The 19843-nt window shown below is 53.4% G+C and overlaps 2 protein-coding genes across 2 annotated transcripts; one reads left to right on the top strand and one right to left on the bottom strand.

Moving 5' to 3' along the window:
• The first annotated feature begins 1647 nt into the window (after nt 1–1647).
• On the top strand, nt 1648–2622 carry LOC120634057. The gene is made up of 2 exons (XM_039904451.1): nt 1648–2220; nt 2449–2622. The coding sequence occupies exons 1-2, from the start codon at nt 1648–1650 to the stop codon at nt 2620–2622; spliced, it is 747 nt and encodes a 248-aa protein (XP_039760385.1).
• Nucleotides 2623–3014: 392 nt separating this feature from the next.
• Nucleotides 3015–3914, bottom strand: LOC120634056. The gene has a single exon (XM_039904450.1). The coding sequence runs from the start codon at nt 3912–3914 to the stop codon at nt 3015–3017; it is 900 nt and encodes a 299-aa protein (XP_039760384.1).
• Nucleotides 3915–19843: the final 15929 nt, after the last annotated feature.

The raw sequence follows: 19843 nt of genomic DNA, 5'->3' as shown, positions 1-19843 counted from the left end.
CGGTACGGTATATGTTATAAATGTCTGTCACCCACGAAGCACGACAGGGATATTTGCCCGGCGCCTGCTTGTGATAAAAACAATTGCGGGCAGGCTCATCACCGATTGTTACATTATGAGAAGAGCAGTACGGGAAATGATAACACTACGGGCCTACACGAGTCTTCTGAACGCGAACCCACTACCGAAGCACAACAAGTAACGCACATTAAAGAAAACAATCGTCAGGTACTATTAAAGGTTGTAACGGTACAAATACACGGACCGATGGGAACTGTAACAACTGCCGCGTTGCTCGACGACGGGTCAACTGTAACGCTAATGAACTCGGAACTAGCCGCAAGAGTGGGGCTACGCGGGCATAGAAAAACTATGCGTGTGCGCGGCGCATGGGACACTAATGAGCTAGAATGCGACAGCGAGATAGTAAATTTCACTGCATCCAACAAAGACGGCCAGCTATTTACACTTACGGCGCATAGCGTTAGCGATCTGAATTTACCTGCTCAAGATACCTCTAATTTAGGTATTTCACGATATGGACATATTTCTCAAATTAAAAATCAACTTAATCTTGAATATTATAAGCCACAGCTGCTAATAGGGCAAGATAACTATCACGTATTATTACCATTACAAGTTCTAGAAGGCAAACCAGGGGAACCGTTTGCTACTCTTACTCCTACCTACTGCTTAAGCTGCTACTGGGGGACGCATTCTCGAGCTGCCTGGCGCCTCCAGCGCCGAAAAGGCGGATGCCCTTGCCCTCAGGCTTAAGGAGGTGGTCAGCGAGGAGATCGCTCGAGTCTCAAGGCCGGTTAAATGTGCTGATATGCGCATAGCGGGCCTTGATGACTCGGTCTCAAAAGGAGATGTCGTTGGCGCTGTGGCGAAAGTTGGCGATTGTCCTCCAGAGCAAGTGCTGGCGGGAGAAATCAGGCAAGACGCGGGGGGCCTGGGTACAGTGTGGCTGCGTTGTCCAGTGGCAGCAGCCAAGAAAGTGCTTGAGGGTGGCAGGCTGCTCGTCGGCTGGGTGTCAACCCAAGTCAAGGTGCTAGACGAGCGGCCCCAGCGGTGCTACCGCTGCCTGGAATTTGGCCACATGAGGGCGCTTTGCACTGCCGAGATCCGTTTAGTGGTCGGAGCGTACTTCTCGCCGAACAGAGCTCTGGTCGAGTTCGAACAGTTCCTGGTCGAGATCGGGGCTCTTATCGGCCGAAGTCGTCCTTGCCGGGTACTCGTCGTCGGAGATCTCAACGCAAAGTCTACTGCGTGGGGATCCCCGGCGACCGATGCTCGTGGTGAGGCACTCGAGGAGTGGGCGGTTATGACGGGCCTAGAGGTGTTGCGGGGGTGGGTCCATTGTGGACGTGACGTTCGCAGATTCCATCCTGGCGCGCCGTGTGTCGGGCTGGGAGGTTCTGCAGGATGAGGAGGCGCTCTCGGATTGCGCTTGTACGGCAATTACCGGGAAGCCGTCGGGACCCTGAAGGTGGCAGTGGCAACAGCCAAGAATCTGGCGGTACCTTTAGGGAGGAACGCATGTTGGCGACCGCTGGGGTGGCCCAAGTTGTGGCTCGGATCTGACGGTTGGGGCTGGAGGTCGCCCTTAACAAATCTGAGGCTTTGTGTTTTCACGGGCCTCGGATGGCACCTCCAGCTGGGTCGAATCTGGTGGTGGGAGGAGTTTCCATCGCTGTCGAGTCAACGATGAAGTACCTGGGACTCGTCCTCGACAGCCGATGGAAATTCGAGGAGCACTTTCGGCGCCTGGCCCCCAAACTCATCGGGGCTGCAGGGGCGCTGAGTCGGCTCCTCCCTAACTTGGGCGGAACTGGCGTTGGCTGCCGCGGCCTGTACACAGGAGTGAAGCGGTCGATGGCGGTTGACGCTCTTGTCGCCCGTAATAGGACCCTGCTGCGAAGGCCGCAACGGGTCATGGCGGCAAGAGTGATCAGAGCGTACCGCACTATTTCGCACGAGGCGGCCTGCGCGTTGGCAGGGACACCCCCGTGGGACCGGGATGCGGAGGTGTTGGCGTGTGTGCACGAGCGAAGGGTGGAGGTCCGAATGCGGGGAGAACACCCTTCGCCGGAGAGGGTCACTGGGTGGCGGCGTTTAGCGCAGGCCGAGCTCTTTCGCCAATGGCGAGAGAGGCTCGAGTCACCCGGTGCCGGTCTGCGGACTATTGACGGGATTCGCCCCGTGCTTCAGCAGTGGGTGGAGAGAAGACACGGGGTGATGACCTTCCACCTTGCGCAGGTGCTTTCAGGACACGGTTGTTTCGGAAAGTACCTGTGCAAGATTGCCGGTAGGGAACCTACCGAGGAGTGCACGAGTGCGGCTGCGCTGTGGACACGGCGCAACATACGCTTGCCGATTGCCCGAGCTGGGCGGTGAACTCGTGGCGGTAGTGGGACAAGACCTCTCCCTGCCGGCTGTGGTCAGGGCCAGGCCGGCAGTGAGACGTCTTGGGATGCGATAGTCTCGTTCTGCGAAGACGTGATGACGCAGAAGGAGGCTGCGGAGCGGCTGAGAGAGGATGCCGTGGACTCCCAGCCGATCCGCCGCAGGAGAGTCGGGCGCAGGCGGCTTGCACAAGACCGCCGCCTGCCCCCATAAGGAGGACCTTCGGGCGATAGATGCGGGGACATTTACCGCCCGTGGGTCCTCGTGCTGGAAGGCGCACTTTGTGTTCTAAGTGCGCCTTTGGCGAATGAGGGGGCACGAATTGCCCCCGGAGAAGGGTCCGCCGGAGCGGACGCCGCTGGCTGGGTCGCGGTCGTGTGCGAAAGCGTTCCCGTAACCCAGTCACCAGGCGAAGTGTTTGAACACCGTGGGTTTAGTCGGTAAGAGTCCGACATAACCATTGCACCTCCCCGGGTGTGTTGGTATCCATGAGGATTCAAAACTCAAAAGGATTCAAAAAATCCAGGAAACAAAAGACGAGCTCATCGACAGGGCCAGGAGTGCGGTCTCCTCGATAACGTGCGAGACTCAGAAGTCCAACAACCTCAAGTCCTACACTTAAAACGGTGCAGATATTTTGAGAACCCACCATGTCCGGTTAGAATTTGCGTCTGTAGTGCCGTATGCTCCAATTTTCGGATTTCCCGGTATGCTTCGATGGCGTCTGGGTAAAACACTTTCGTCGTTGCAGCTGTCTCGCCGGATCTATACCTCAGATTCCATTCCTCCATTGTTTTTATTCGAAGCTGACGCTTGACGAATGAAATCGGGCATTGGTCATAGTCAGGTTTGCGCTTGAGGTTGAGCGCTGCTTCTTTTGCCAGTTTATCGGCCCTCTCATTACCCTCCAACCCTGCGTGGGCTTTCACCCAAAATAACGAAACAGTTTTATTTTGGGAGTGGCAATTATTTAAATTGCCTCTTATTTTGGTCACTAGGGGGTGGAGGGAATGTCCACCAATCACCGCCTCGAGGAATGATCTGGAGACGCTGTAGATACCGAACGTCTGCTCTTGGCTCTCTAGGATCAGGGTGGTCGCTTTTTCTACTGCTAGAAGTTCAGCCTGATAGACCGTGCAGTGAGAATCTAGCTTTAGCTTGAGGGCTTTGGTTTCAGACACATCATTCCATATGGATATTGCTGCGCCAACCTTGCCCTCAATTTTGCTACCATCTGTATAGATTCTCACTGCTTGATCGTTGTGCCTGTTTACTTCTTCCTGATCCGTGAGGCTTGTGAATTTGTAGTCTCTATTTGTTGCCGGATGTGGTAGTGTGGCATACTTGGCACTTCTTTCTACCTCCCTGTCCCCCAGCTCCGGCAGAGTAACACCCCTTCTCACTTCATACAGAGAGGCTGCTTCCCAAACTCTGAGATCGAGGGGAAGTATCCCCGCCAGGAGCAGAACGGCGTTCAAGGAGACCGTTCGGTAGGCCCTTACCATTTTCTGCCCAAAACCTCTCGGATCACCGCTACATTCGGTTCGAGGTTTCCTCCATCCCGGCGGCTACCCGAATAGTGAGCCGACCCGTGCCCGGGGACAGCCCTCGATGGGCTGTCCCCGGGCACGTGACGTGAGGAGGAAGCCGAGTGCCTCGGCCAGGCCATGTTGCAAGTTTGCGACGCGGCCATGCCACGGATCGGTCCTCAGCCTCCGAGGGGTGCAGTGTACTGGTGGTCCAGCGAAATAGCGCAGTTGCGCAAATCTTGCGTGGCTGCGAGACGCCAGTACACCCGGTGCAGACGACGGCGTCAGCGGAACGCAGACGCGGAGCAGCGCCTGTACGGCAATTACCGGGAAGCCGTCGGGACCTTGAAGGTGGCAGTGGCAACAGCCAAGAATCTGGCGGAGGAGGAGATGCTGGCTAGCCTCGACGCCGATCCCTGGGGCCGGCCATACAAAATGGTTAGGCGTAAGCTTCGCCCCAGGGCCCCACCGCTAACTGAATCTCTTCAGCCTCAGCAACTGGAGTTAGTGGTGGGGACTCTGTTCCCCAGGAGGGATGGCTTGGAGCCACCGTGTATGGCGCCACCCATCGGTGCTGCGGACGCGTCACAGAAGGAGCGCAGAAGGAAAGCGACGGGGTATTGGCGGTATCACTAGATATCGCCAATGCCTTTGGCACCCTGCCGTATAGCGTGGTAGAGGAGGCGCTCCAATATCATCGGGTGCCCCTGTACCTGCGCCGAATGATAGGGCACTACCTGGAGGAAAGGGTAGTGGTCTATCAGGGAAAGGACGGGGCGAGGCAGGAGAGGCGTATGGCTTGTGGGGTTCCGCAGGGATCGGTTCTCGGACCCCTGCTGTGGAACCTGGGCTTTAATTGGGCAATTCGTCCGGTTCTGCTGCCCCGGATGGTAATTATTTGTTACGCGGACGACACCATGGTTGCCGTCCGGGGAAGCAGTTATGAGGAGTCGGTGAGGAGGGCTACGGTGGCCACCGAGCTGATGGTCACCCGAATTGGCATGTTGGGGCTCAAAGTTTCCCTTCCAAAGACGGAGGCCGTCCTATTCGGGGGAACGTGTTGTCGTCGGTGTAGTATATGCAGCTGATGGTGTGCCGTGACACCGCAACAATCGCGTGGGGAATTTCGTCGTGGATACGCGACTTTTTGGCCGTAGTGCGCACTATCACCACATATTCGGATGTCAGACCCTGGGCCTCGTGGATGGTGTTCACTCGTGATCCCTGTCCCGTTCCATATCCCAAGGACTTCAAGAGAGCCTTTTCTTTTTGGGTATGGGTAAGGTACAAGGTGTTAATTGTCTCTTTAGGGATCTCGGCACCAGTGTAGTCCTTCAGGGTCAGGGACTGTATCCGAACGTTGGACGAGTATATGCCATCATACACTTCGTTGAGCGCATACGCCACGTCCATGGGGTTTCTGTGCGTGCACAACAGTTGTTTGCTGATAGTGAGGAATACGCTAGGGCGGGAGTACTTTAATGAGAAAGCGTTACTACGGTCGATGAAGGGCACCTGGTTTTCGTCGCCAATTATGAGCATTTCGCTGGCATGAGCAAGTTTCGCGGCCATAATTATCGATCCTGGGTGGCTCATGAGAGCTTCATCCACGATGAGGCGCTCGCAGTGCCTCTCGCTTTGCTCTTTGAATCCATTTACCAAGACCGATGCCATGGTGCGGACTTTGAGTGTTGATGCCGCTCCGTACTTTGCCTGCAGCTTCTCCTTCAAATCCTTTTTGGCCTCCGTGGTTGCTGTTAGAACCACGTCACGATTTATCTCGAAGTTCCTCACTATCCAGGTGGTCTTCCCACAGCCAGGAACTCCGTTTACCCAGGTGATTTTGGGTGCTTTCCAGGATTTCAGGGGCTCCTTCTCGTCCTTCGCTATCTTATTGCCTTGTTCGAGGATTCTCTGTCCCAGCATTATGTTGGTGCATTTTGCCAGGACAACTATTGGGTCGGTGGATGGTGTTTTGAACCGCGGCTTATTATCTTCTGCTTCCGCCTCTTCGACAAAACCACCTCGACAAAACCTGCTGTTGCGCTGTATGCGGCCATGTGGTCGAGTTCTTCTACATTTCCATGTAGAGTTTGCCGACGTCCGTTGTCGTAAATAACCGCTTCAGCTTCCTGGAGTCTCACCGTCAAGAGGCCAGTGTTTTGATGTTTGTAGGCCTGCAGGATGTCATGGCAGGTCTTCCGGCTGACCTCTAGCTCAGCTTTGATGAGAGCCATGAACTCCAAGAATGCATTCATGATGTGGTCCATTGGTGTTACTACGACTCCGAGGGTCGGCGGTTCGACCAGGCCTTTTTCGGCGTTAGTCCGTTTGTCGCTGGGTGAAGTTTTGGGCTGTGGCCTGGGCTTCAAGAAAGCGGCCAGTGCACTGCCCACCTCTTGCGTCATTGACTCGGCTCTCTTTTTTGATTTTTCGCCAGACATGCTTGCTATTGCCGATTTGAACGTGCTGATGGCTGTTTTAAAGGCACGTGTCGGCGCAGAGGTTGTCTGGGAGGACTCCCCTTGAGTTTTCTCGGCCTCCTGCCACTTTTGTGTCAGCTGTTCCGCGCCGCTTTTCCGCTCCTGAGTAACCATGATGGTGGGTGGAACATTTTCCCAGTCAGGTGTTTCGCTGGGTTTTTTCCTGGGTTTGAGGTAACTAAGGTCCTCTCCCCTGTTTTCGTAGACAACTACCTGGTGCTTTTTCGATGCGTCTATGCAACCAAGGTTGTTCCTTTTGTATAGCCCACCGCCATGGCGTCGACGCTAATTATTCGGGCAGGTGTGTCGCCCGTGCTGCAGAATGATGTTAGTACTGAGCTGGCCCTGGCAAATGGTGGTTCCAGTAGATTCCAGTTGAATATTGCGACAACTTTGTTCTTTGTGCGCAATATTCTACAGGGTTGTTGAGCTACTGTAACTTCTGGCAGGGCTTCATAGATTTTGCGTCGAATTGTATTTTTGGAAGTGCTTCCGTTCACTAGCGCTGCGAGTCCTGGCGATATCATCACCCTGCTCGAGTCGCTCGCGATGCAGAAGCCTATCCCCAATCTCTCAGAGCTGTTATCCATAAACAGTGCCACACCACGGGTTCTTAACCCCGGATTTCCCCTTTCTGCCATTAGCAAGAGCTGCCTGGTAGGCATATCCTGCACCGGGCAGGGTTGTTGGGGTAACGGGGCCTGGGTGGTCCTGCTCAAGTCTGGGCTTGGCGGCGTCGGGTTGCTGTTTCTCCTGACGGCAATGAGGAAGATCTTCTCCACATACCTCAGGAAGTCTGGTCTTCTCTCTGGATCCGCTACGAGATCGTGGAAGCTTCTAGTTGAGATTTCCCGATCGATTTGATGTTCGAGCTCGTAGCGATGGTTCGAGAATCTTGGGCATTCTACTATAAGGTGTTCGACAGTTTCTGTTTCGTTTGGGTCACATTCGCAGGCTGGGCTATCTTTTAGCCTAAAGGCACCCCTCGTATTCATGTTCTAACCTAACCTAACCTAAATCTAGTTTTGACACCTTTAGACTTTAGATTCAAGATTTAATGTGAATATATGCATTAATAAAAACTCATTACTATATTTTAATACTAGTTATGCTGCTGTTGATGCACTGATGAAAGCCAGATAGCTAGATCAGTGTTTAGTTAGTCGTAGTTGCCGGTGGGCTGAGGTCTAAAGGAATCCAAACTAGTTTTAAAAGGTTAGGTTAGGTTAGGTTAGGTTAGGTTAGGTTAGGTTAGGTTAGGTTAGGTTAGGTTAGGTTAGGTTAGGTTCCCGTCGGGCGCGCCGGGCTTACACCCGCTGCCGCCGAAGAAGGCCACTGGACGCGCCGGAAGAGGATCGCCTATATAAAGAGCTCCAGAGGGCAAAAAGGGCATTCCAGGTGGCCATCGCTAATGCCAAGGACTCCGCCAGCGAGGAGTTCCTGGCAACCCTGAATAGGGATCCATGGGGTCGGCAATACCGCATCGTCAGAGGTAAGATGCGGAGTGCCCCACCCATGAACTCCATGGAGCCGGAGCTCCTTAATCGGGTGGTGTCTGGACTCTTTCCTCAACCACCAGCTTTTACGCCCCCGACTATGACGATTCCATCATTCGGGGAGCGAGAAGAGTCGATGGAAGCCCCTCCGGTCACAGAGGATGAATTAGGAGAAGCGTGGAACCACCTGCGGCGGTGCAAGAAGGCACCGGGACCGGATGGAGTCCCGGGAAGAGTCCTGGCGCTGGCCTTGAGGCACCTCGGGAACATCCAATCCTTATATTTTTTAATATCGCCAGATCAAACTTTTTTGTTTTTACTTACGTATTTACATTGACAGGTAACCGCAGTAATCAACGATTACCAATATAATATAGCTCCAGTCAAACCATTTGGCTTTACGTATGCACGTGCCCTGTGGGATCTAAACCGGATCTGCATGGTGGATTATACAATTTCTGTCATCGTTATACACCACACAGATTTTAGTACAGAGTTTATTATATATTAGCACACCCACGGAGATAGGAAATTTGGGGTCTGAGCCCCAGTGGCTTGAACAGAACATTAAAGTGTCGGTCTGCGCGAGCGCGCCCGCCGCGCCGCCGAACGCCATGTTAGTGAGGCCTCGCGGGCTCGAGCCCGTGTACTCTGCGGAACAGATTTAGCTCGATTCATTCATTTAATTCATCCATTACAACTCAAGCCATCGACCGCATATTGCTAACTTCCCATTGACATTGCTATTCCAAGTAAACGGTAAAATGGTTTTATACACACGGGTTTTTCACGCCATTGGTTGCCTTGAAGAGATCGAGGCCACTGGCTTTTTAACCGACTTCAAGAAGGAAGAGTTTCTTAATTCGTCGGAATCTTTTTTTTTTAATGTATTACCCGATTACTCGAAGACGCCTGAACCGATTTGCTGTTATTAAAAAATCAACAATAATGTAACCCAAAGTAGCAAATTTTTTTTTGTATTTAAGTTCCTGGGCGTATGTTGAAGTCAGTTTTTTTTTTAATTTAAAATAATGTATTTATTACGTATTATGTTATTTTGTTCTATACTTTGGTCTGTTGTATAATAAATGTGTATTCATTCATTAAGGTGCTTAATGTGTATATAAAACTTTAGAGATTATAGGTAATAAAATGGTAATACAAATTTTCCGCTCTCATAGTTCGCTCTTTCGTTCAATCGTTCTTTCGTTTACATATCATTCAACATGAACAGCTATTTGAAACGGAGCTCATCCGCGGAAGTATCACCACCATGTTTTATTCTGTCGCTGAGCAGCATTGTTGTAATGCAGCGTTCCGATCTAAAGCGCGTGATTACAGTCACACGAGCCCAAACACCTACCCACCAAATTGCTGCTGCTGTTTTAGTTACTTTCACAGCATTAGGTCAATACTATGGGATACTGCTGCTAAGGTAAGCAGTGGTTACCTGTACAAGGTGTTACATGCAATTCTACCCTTTGTAGCTATACCTATCCGCAACGGTATACGTCTCAAATTGAAGGACACGGGGCGACACGTCCCATTCATTTGTTCATTCACTCACATTCGGGCGTCGTGAGTTAAACACGTGTAGCAATGTCCCGCGACTCACCCAGGTACCAGTGCTTCAGCGAGTCGTAGGTGAAGAAAGACACCCCCGCGTAGGGGATCACCCCCAGCACAGTGGCGGGGTAGCCTCTGCGGACACGGAGACCAGTCCATTATTACCGGAAACAATTCGCTACTTTTCTTAATTTGTGAAACAGCTAAAAATTTGCGACTTTTTCTATAAAACCCCAGCGTACAGACAGTTGTCTGATTAAATCTGTACTCAAAGAATGGGATAAGTTATTAAAATAATACTATTTTTACAAAATTAAAATTAAAGCGAAGCAGCGTATCGTTGATAAGATAATTATACTAAAACAATGTCAGAATAAAATATACTGGTTGTTGTATGAAACAATAATAAATTGATTGAATTACATTGTAGTTTTGTTTGCTCCGAAAAATACAGAAGTTAAAAGATTAAAGGTGGAGAGCAATTAGATGAAATTTATTCGCTTAAACTAAGAAAGAATTGACAGGAGAAACGGCTAAAGGGCGAATATTTAAAGAATTTGCAAGGGATGATGATTACAATCAAGGTAAGGGGAGAATGCACAGCGAAGAGAGTACAGGGCCAGGGTATAGGGCTGAAATGATAAATTCACGGGAGATAAAAGCAAAGCAGCATTTAAGGGGGGTTGCAATACGGGAAGAGTCAACTAGGCTAAAGTGAGGTGAAGCAGGAAATGTGGCAAGGGTTTAAAGGCGTCAGACTGGAGAAAGGACAACTTAGAAAATTTTACAGTTATTGGGCCAAAATTTGATGGGGGTTGGGAGGGGAATACATACAATAGAGGTTACGGGTGGGGATGAGGGGAATACATCGTTGAGAGCAGAGTGGTTGGGAGGGGAAGAGCAGGGGTCCGAAGGTGAAGGAGGGGAAGAGCAGGGGTCCGAAGGTGAAGGAGGGGAAGAGCAGGGGTCCGAAGGTGAAGGAGGGGAAGAGCAGGGGTCCGAAGGTGAAGGACGGAAAGAGCAGGGGTCCGAAGGTGAAGGAGGGGAAGAGCAGGGGTCCGAAGGTGAAGGAGGGGAAGAGCAGGGTTCCGAAGGTGAAGGAGGGGAAGAGCAGGGGTCCGAAGGTGAAGGAGGGGAAGAGCAGGGGTCCGAAGGTGAAGGACGGGAAGAGCAGGGGTCCGAAGGTGAAGGACGGAAAGAGCAGGGGTCCGAAGGTAAGGAGGGGAAGAGCAGGGGTCCGAAGGTGAAGGACGGAAAGAGCAGGGGTCCGAAGGTGAAGGAGGGGAAGAGCAGGGGTCCGAAGGTGAAAGAGGGGAAGAGCAGGGGTCCGAAGGTAAAGGACGGGAAGAGCAGGGTTCCGAAGGTGAAGGACGGGAAGAGCAGGGGTCCGAAGGTGAAGGACGGGAAGAGCAGGGTTCCGAAGGTGAAGGAGGGGAAGAGCAGGGGTCCGAAGGTGAAGGACGGGATGAGGAGGGGTCCGAAGGTGAAGGAGGGGAAGAGCAGGGGTCCGAAGGTGAAGGACGGAAAGAGCAGGGGTCCGAAGGTGAAGGAGGGGAAGAGCAGGGGTCCGAAGGTGAAGGAGGGGAAGAGCAGGGGTCCGAAGGTGAAAGAGGGGAAGAGCAGGGGTCCGAAGGTAAAGGACGGGAAGAGCAGGGTTCCGAAGGTGAAGGACGGGAAGAGCAGGGGTCCGAAGGTGAAGGACGGGAAGAGCAGGGTTCCGAAGGTGAAGGAGGGGAAGAGCAGGGGTCCGAAGGTGAAGGAGGGGAAGAGCAGGGGTCCGAAGGTGAAGGAGGGGAAGAGCAGGGTTCCGAAGGTGAAGGAGGGGAAGAGCAGGGTTCAGAAGGTGAAGGACGGGAAGAGCAGGGTTCCAAAGGTGAAGGACAGGAAGAGCAGGGGTCCGAAGGTGAAGGACGGGAAGAGCAGGGTTCCGAAGGTGAAGGAGGGGAAGAGCAGGGGTCCGAAGGTGAAGGAGGGGAAGAGCAGGGGTCCGAAGGTGAAGGAGGGGAAGAGCAGGGTTCCGAAGGTGAAGGACGGGAAGAGCAGGGTTCCGAAGGTGAAGGAGGGGAAGAGCAGGGGTCCGAAGGTGAAGGAGGGGAAGAGCAGGGTTCCGAAGGTGAAGGAGGGGAAGAGCAGGGTTCAGAAGGTGAAGGACGGGAAGAGCAGGGTTCCGAAGGTGAAGGAGGGGAAGAGCAGGGGTCCGAAGGTGAAGGACGGGAAGAGGAGGGGTCCGAAGGTGAAGGAGGGGAAGAGCAGGGGTCCGAAGGTGAAGGACGGAAAGAGCAGGGGTCCGAAGGTGAAGGAGGGAAAGAGCAGGGGTCCGAAGGTGAAGGAGGGGAAGAGCAGGGTTCCGAAGGTGAAGGAGGGGAAGGTCCGAAGGTGAAGGAGGGGAAGAGCAGGGTTCCGAAGGTGAAGGAGGGGAAGAGCAGGGGTCCGAAGGTGAAGGAGGGGAAGAGCAGGGGTCCGAAGGTGAAGGAGGGGAAGAGCAGGGGTCCGAAGGTGAAGGACGGAAAGAGCAGGGGTCCGAAGGTGAAGGAGGGGAAGAGCAGGGGTCCGAAGGTGAAGGAGGGGAAGAGCAGGGGGCCGAAGGTGAAGGAGGGGAAGGTCCGAAGGTGAAGGACGGGAAGAGCAGGGGTCCGAAGGTGAAGGAGGGGAAGAGCAGGGTTCCGAAGGTGAAGGAGGGGAAGAGCAGGGTTCCGAAGGTGAAGGACGGGAAGAGCAGGGTTCCGAAGGTGAAGGAGGGGAAGAGCAGGGGTCCGAAGGTGAAGGACGGGAAGAGCAGGGGTCCGAAGGTGAAGGAGGGGAAGAGCAGGGGTCCGAAGGTGAACGAGGAGAAGAGCAGGGGTCCGAAGGTGAAGGAGGGGAAGAGCCGGGGGCCGAAGGTGAAGGAGGGGAAGAGCAGGGGTCCGAAGGTGAAGGAGGGGAAGAGCAGGGTTCAGAAGGTGAAGGAGGGGAAGGTCCGAAGGTGAAGGAGGGGAAGAGCAGGGGTCCGAAGGTGAAGGAGGGGAATAGCAGGGGTCCGAAGGTGAAGGAGGGGAAGAGCAGGGGTCCGAAGGTGAAGGAGGGGAAGAGCAGGGGTCCGAAGGTGAACGAGGGGAAGAGCAGGGGTCCGAAGGTGAAGGAGGGGAAGAGCAGGGGGCCGAAGGTGAAGGAGGGGAAGAGCAAGGGTCCGAAGGTGAAGGAGGGGAAGAGCAGGGGTCCGAAGGTGAAGGAGGGGAAGAGCAGGGGTCCGAAGGTGAAGGAGGGGAAGAGCAGGGGTCCGAAGGTGAAGGAGGGGAAGAGCAGGGGTCCGAAGGTGAAGGAGGGGAAGAGCAGGGGTCCGAAGGTGAAGGAGGGGAAGGGCAGGGTTCCGAAGGTGAAGGAGGGGAAGAGCAGGGTTCCGAAGGTAAAGGACGGGAAGAGCAGGGTTCCGAAGGTGAAGGACGGGAAGAGCAGGGGTCCGAAGGTGAAGGAGGGGAAGAGCAGGGTTCCGAAGGTGAAGGAGGGGAAGAGCAGGGTTCCGAAGGTGAAGGACGGGAAGAGCAGGGGTCCGAAGGTGAAGGAGGGGAAGAGCAGGGTTCCGAAGGTGAAGGACGGGAAGAGCAGGGTTCCGAAGGTGAAGGAGGGGAAGAGCAGGGTTCCGAAGGTGAAGGAGGGTGTTAGCGACGCAAAAAGCCCTCTTGTTAATTATTAATTAATAAATTATAAATAATTAATATTATATAATTTAAGCTGAAATAAATGATTGTCTATGGTTTTAATAAATAATGTGCTAAAAACGGAACGTAGGTGGCGGGGGCGGCAAACCGTTATTCTGACGTCCGCGGCGGTTCAAATTGTAGACGTTCACCGCAACCGACCGCAGCCGCATCGTTTAAACTTTGCCAACCGCTACACACGTTCTGTCAGCCAAGTCACTTAAAGAAACCCTGTGTTTTCACTTGCCCTGGCCCCTACAAGTGGTCCTTCGAGCCGGATCGCAAGGTATGTTCCAAACTCCACCGCCAAATATGGTGAACACTGTGAAGAAACAGGACCTAGTTGAGGAGCAGGAGCAGAGCCAGCACACATGTAAGCAGGTGAAAAAGCAGGTACCCCTAAAGGAGGAGCTTAGAAAAAGGCTTTTCGATGAAGTAGAACCAGCTACTAGTGTTAAGAGCACTAGCGGCCACGCAGTGGCACCGAGTTGGGCTTCTACACGCAATGGCACGTCGAGAAAGTCAAGTTCAGCATCCATCCGAGCAAGAAAGACACGGCTGGAACTAGAGGCAGCGGAGGCGAAAGCGCGTATTGAGATGCAGCTAATTGAGAAAAGGTTGCAAGCTGATATGGCAGCACTAGATGAGGAAGCATACAGTCCACTACCGGAGGAGCATGAGGTGCGTAGCAATCATAATAGTTCTGTAGAGAAATGGTTAGAGCACAGTCAGCACGAGCAGTCAGCACAGCCCGTCCAGCAGGATGGTTCAGATTTAGGCGAGCTGTGCCCGCCCGCCGCTATAGGCGGTGGCACTGATGGGACTGTACACATGCTGGCTAGCGCACTCAAAGAAATGGCAACTATTGCTAAGCACAACGCACCACATGCACAAACACATAAGTTTTTAAGCCGTATTAGCACACAGAAGGATCTACCAACGTTTGAGGGCGACCCCATGGACTGGCTTTATTTTAAGCAAGCTTACGACGAGTCCACAAAAGTATGTAGCTTTAGCCCCAGGGAGAATCTGTGGAGGCTACGTAGTTACCTCCGCGGACCAGCAAAGGAAGCCGTCACGGCGCTGCTGATTAGCGCCACCACACCGGACATAGTAATGTCAGCACTGGAGCTACAATTTGGTAACCCCGATATTATTATCACTAGAATAGTACAAGATGTCCAGAAGCTTCCAGCAATGGCACAGGAATATCATAAGGATATAGTCAAGTTTTCCGTTAAAGTTCAAAATTTCGTCGCAGCAGTCCTCGCTATCGGTGAAGATGAGTACCTAAAAAACATGAATATCATGTCGGCCGTGTTGTCTAAGTTCCCAACGGTTTTGTTATTAAAATGGACGGACTACAGCTATCCGCTTATAACCGACGGATCTAAAGCCAAACTCGTAATATTATCCGATTTTTTAAAAGAGGAAGCAGTTAAAACTACAAAAACCGCGATTAATATTAATAGCATCAAAGCCGATCAAAACTTTTCAAAGCGAAAATATGCCGTAAACTATGTAAACAAATCTCATGTGTTATTACAAAGCGAATCTAACACGGACGCGGGTATGAAATGTCGGTTTTGCTACAGCGGGCCGAAACACAATCTACCAGGGCTTTGGTTTCAGACACATCATTCCATATGGATATTGCTGCGCCAACCTTGCCCTCAATTTTGCTACCATCTGTATAGATTCTCACTGCTTGATCGTTGTGCCTGTTTACTTCTTCCTGATCCGTGAGGCTTGTGAATTTGTAGTCTCTATTTGTTGCCGGATGTGGTAGTGTGGCATACTTGGCACTTCTTTCTACCTCCCTGTCCCCCAGCTCCGGCAGAGTAACACCCCTTCTCACTTCATACAGAGAGGCTGCTTCCCAAACTCTGAGATCGAGGGGAAGTATCCCCGCCAGGAGCAGAACGGCGTTCAAGGAGACCGTTCGGTAGGCCCTTACCATTTTCTGCCCAAAACCTCTCGGATCACCGCTACATTCGGTTCGAGGTTTCCTCCATCCCGGCGGCTACCCGAATAGTGAGCCGACCCGTGCCCGGGGACAGCCCTCGATGGGCTGTCCCCGGGCACGTGACGTGAGGAGGAAGCCGAGTGCCTCGGCCAGGCCATGTTGCAAGTTTGCGACGCGGCCATGCCACGGATCGGTCCTCAGCCTCCGAGGGGTGCAGTGTACTGGTGGTCCAGCGAAATAGCGCAGTTGCGCAAATCTTGCGTGGCTGCGAGACGCCAGTACACCCGGTGCAGACGACGGCGTCAGCGGAACGCAGACGCGGAGCAGCGCCTGTACGGCAATTACCGGGAAGCCGTCGGGACCTAGAAGGTGGCAGTGGCAACAGCCAAGAATCTGGCGGAGGAGGAGATGCTGGCTAGCCTCGACGCCGATCCCTGGGGCCGGCCATACAAAATGGTTAGGCGTAAGCTTCGCCCCAGGGCCCCACCGCTAACTGAATCTCTTCAGCCTCAGCAACTGGAGTTAGTGGTGGGGACTCTGTTCCCCAGGAGGGATGGCTTGGAGCCACCGTGTATGGCGCCACCCATCGGTGCTGCGGACGCGTCTTTTACGGGCGCGCCCGAAGTCACCGAGGGAGAACTGAGGGCGGCGCTGCTGCGGCTTCGAGCCAAAAACACTGCTCCGGGACCCGACGGCATTCCCGGCCGGGCCTGGGTCGTGGCTTTGGGTCGTGGAGACTCTGTCAGACCATCGGTACATCCGGTGGAGAGTCTCCGCATCCTGCTCGTTGCCTCAAAGTCAGACCGGAGGAGGGAGAGTAGTGTTTCCGAGATGGTCCCTAGCCCGCCTCGACCGGGAAATGGTGGAGGAAGGAGCCATTGTTGAGGCCTGGAACGCAGCCACCCCGGTGCTGACTGACGTTGAGGAGAGGGCGAGGCGTTTCCGCATCGCATTGACGAGGGTATGTGATGCAGCGATGCCCCGGACCAGGTGCCTCCCAGCCCGGAAGGCGGTTTACTGGTGGTCGCAAGAAATTGCTGCTCTCCGTTGCGACAGTAATCGGGCGCGCCGGGCTTACACCCGTTGCCGCCGAAGAAGGCCACTGGACGCGCCGGAAGAGGATCGCCTATATAAAGAGCTCCAGAGGGCAAAAAGGGCATTCCAGGTGGCCATCGCTAATGCCAAGGACTCCGCCAGCGATGAGTTCCTGGCAACCCTCAATAGGGATCCATGGGGTCGGCCATACCGCATCGTCAGAGGTAAGATGCGGAGTGCCCCATCCATGAACTCCATGGAGCCGGAGCTCCTTAATCGGGTGGTGTCTGGACTCTTTCCTCAACCACCAGCTTTTACGCCCCCGACTATGACGATTCCATCATTCGGGGAGCGAGAAGAGTCGATAGAAGCCCCTCCATTCACAGAGGATGAATTAGGAGAAGCGTGGAACCACCTGCGGCGGTGCAAGAAGGCACCGGGACCGGATGGAGTCCCGGGAAGAGTCCTGGCGCTGGCCTTGAGGCACCTCGGGAGCCACCTTAGGCAGCTATTTAATGACTGCCTGGAGGCGGGGCGGTTCCCGAGAGTATGGAAACAGGGACGCTTGGTGCTGTTGCGGAAGGAGGGTCGTTCTCCTGATTCTCCTTCGGCATACAGACCAATTGTCCTTATTGATGAGGTGAGCAAGATGCTGGAGAGAGTTCTGGCCTCTCGTATTAACCAGCACCTCGCTCTGCAGGGCCCTGATCTTTCGGAACACCAGTACGGCTTTAGGGTAGGCAAGTCGACGATAGATGCCGTTGGTGCTCTGAAAAGTTTCTGCGAAGGAGCGCAGAAGGAAAGCGACGGGGTATTGGCGGTATCACTAGATATCGCCAATGCCTTTGGCACCCTGCCGTATAGCGTGGTAGAGGAGGCGCTCCAATATCATCGGGTGCCCCTGTACCTGCGCCGAATGATAGGGCACTACCTGGAGGAAAGGGTAGTGGTCTATCAGGGAAAGGACGGGGCGAGGCAGGAGAGGCGTATGGCTTGTGGGGTTCCGCAGGGATCGGTTCTCGGACCCCTGCTGTGGAACCTGGGCTTTGATTGGGCAATTCGTCCGGTTCTGCTGCCCCGGATGGTAATTATTTGTTACGCGGACGACACCATGGTTGCCGTCCGGGGAAGCAGTTATGAGGAGTCGGTGAGGAGGGCTACGGTGGCCACCGAGCTGATGGTCACCCGAATTGGCATGTTGGGGCTCAAAGTTGCCCTTCCAAAGACGGAGGCCGTCCTATTCGGGGGAACGTGTTGTCGTCGGTGTAGTATATGCAGCTGATGGTGTGCCGTGACACCGCAACAATCGCGTGGGGAATTTCGTCGTGGATACGCGACTTTTTGGCCGTAGTGCGCACTATCACCACATATTCGGATGTCAGACCCTGGGCCTCGTGGATGGTGTTCACTCGTGATCCCTGTCCCGTTCCATATCCCAAGGACTTCAAGAGAGCCTTTTCTTTTTGGGTATGGGTAAGGTACAAGGTGTTAATTGTCTCTTTAGGGATCTCGGCACCAGTGTAGTCCTTCAGGGTCAGGGACTGTATCCGAACGTTGGACGAGTATATGCCATCATACACTTCGTTGAGCGCATACGCCACGTCCATGGGGTTTCTGTGCGTGCACAACAGTTGTTTGCTGATAGTGAGGAATACGCTAGGGCGGGAGTACTTTAATGAGAAAGCGTTACTACGGTCGATGAAGGGCACCTGGTTTTCGTCGCCAATTATGAGCATTTCGCTGGCATGAGCAAGTTTCGCGGCCATAATTATCGATCCTGGGTGGCTCATGAGAGCTTCATCCACGATGAGGCGCTCGCAGTGCCTCTCGCTTTGCTCTTTGAATCCATTTACCAAGACCGATGCCATGGTGCGGACTTTGAGTGTTGATGCCGCTCCGTACTTTGCCTGCAGCTTCTCCTTCAAATCCTTTTTGGCCTCCGTGGTTGCTGTTAGAACCACGTCACGATTTATCTCGAAGTTCCTCACTATCCAGGTGGTCTTCCCACAGCCAGGAACTCCGTTTACCCAGGTGATTTTGGGTGCTTTCCAGGATTTCAGGGGCTCCTTCTCGTCCTTCGCTATCTTATTGCCTTGTTCGAGGATTCTCTGTCCCAGCATTATGTTGGTGCATTTTGCCAGGACAACTATTGGGTCGGTGGATGGTGTTTTGAACCGCGGCTTATTATCTTCTGCTTCCGCCTCTTCGACAAAACCACCTCGACAAAACCTGCTGTTGCGCTGTATGCGGCCATGTGGTCGAGTTCTTCTACATTTCCATGTAGAGTTTGCCGACGTCCGTTGTCGTAAATAACCGCTTCAGCTTCCTGGAGTCTCACCGTCAAGAGGCCAGTGTTTTGATGTTTGTAGGCCTGCAGGATGTCATGGCAGGTCTTCCGGCTGACCTCTAGCTCAGCTTTGATGAGAGCCATGAACTCCAAGAATGCATTCATGATGTGGTCCATTGGTGTTACTACGACTCCGAGGGTCGGCGGTTCGACCAGGCCTTTTTCGGCGTTAGTCCGTTTGTCGCTGGGTGAAGTTTTGGGCTGTGGCCTGGGCTTCAAGAAAGCGGCCAGTGCACTGCCCACCTCTTGCGTCATTGACTCGGCTCTCTTTTTTGATTTTTCGCCAGACATGCTTGCTATTGCCGATTTGAACGTGCTGATGGCTGTTTTAAAGGCACGTGTCGGCGCAGAGGTTGTCTGGGAGGACTCCCCTTGAGTTTTCTCGGCCTCCTGCCACTTTTGTGTCAGCTGTTCCGCGCCGCTTTTCCGCTCCTGAGTAACCATGATGGTGGGTGGAACATTTTCCCAGTCAGGTGTTTCGCTGGGTTTTTTCCTGGGTTTGAGGTAACTAAGGTCCTCTCCCCTGTTTTCGTAGACAACTACCTGGTGCTTTTTCGATGCGTCTATGCAACCAAGGTTGTTCCTTTTGTATAGCCCACCGCCATGGCGTCGACGCTAATTATTCGGGCAGGTGTGTCGCCCGTGCTGCAGAATGATGTTAGTACTGAGCTGGCCCTGGCAAATGGTGGTTCCAGTAGATTCCAGTTGAATATTGCGACAACTTTGTTCTTTGTGCGCAATATTCTACAGGGTTGTTGAGCTACTGTAACTTCTGGCAGGGCTTCATAGATTTTGCGTCGAATTGTATTTTTGGAAGTGCTTCCGTTCGCTAGCGCTGCGAGTCCTGGCGATATCATCACCCTGCTCGAGTCGCTCGCGATGCAGAAGCCTATCCCCAATCTCTCAGAGCTGTTATCCATAAACAGTGCCACACCACGGGTTCTTAACCCCGGATTTCCCCTTTCTGCCATTAGCAAGAGCTGCCTGGTAGGCATATCCTGCACCGGGCAGGGTTGTTGGGGTAACGGGGCCTGGGTGGTCCTGCTCAAGTCTGGGCTTGGCGGCGTCGGGTTGCTGTTTCTCCTGACGGCAATGAGGAAGATCTTCTCCACATACCTCAGGAAGTCTGGTCTTCTCTCTGGATCCGCTACGAGATCGTGGAAGCTTCTAGTTGAGATTTCCCGATCGATTTGATGTTCGAGCTCGTAGCGATGGTTCGAGAATCTTGGGCATTCTACTATAAGGTGTTCGACAGTTTCTGTTTCGTTTGGGTCACATTCGCAGGCTGGGCTATCTTTTAGCCTAAAGGCACCCCTCGTATTCATGTTCTAACCTAAC

This window comes from Pararge aegeria, chromosome 23 (genome assembly GCF_905163445.1).
Source record: "Pararge aegeria chromosome 23, ilParAegt1.1, whole genome shotgun sequence".
Taxonomy (NCBI): Eukaryota; Metazoa; Arthropoda; class Insecta; order Lepidoptera; family Nymphalidae; genus Pararge; species Pararge aegeria.
Note: the sequence above shows the minus strand (reverse complement) of the source record. Positions and strands in the feature narration are given on the sequence as shown.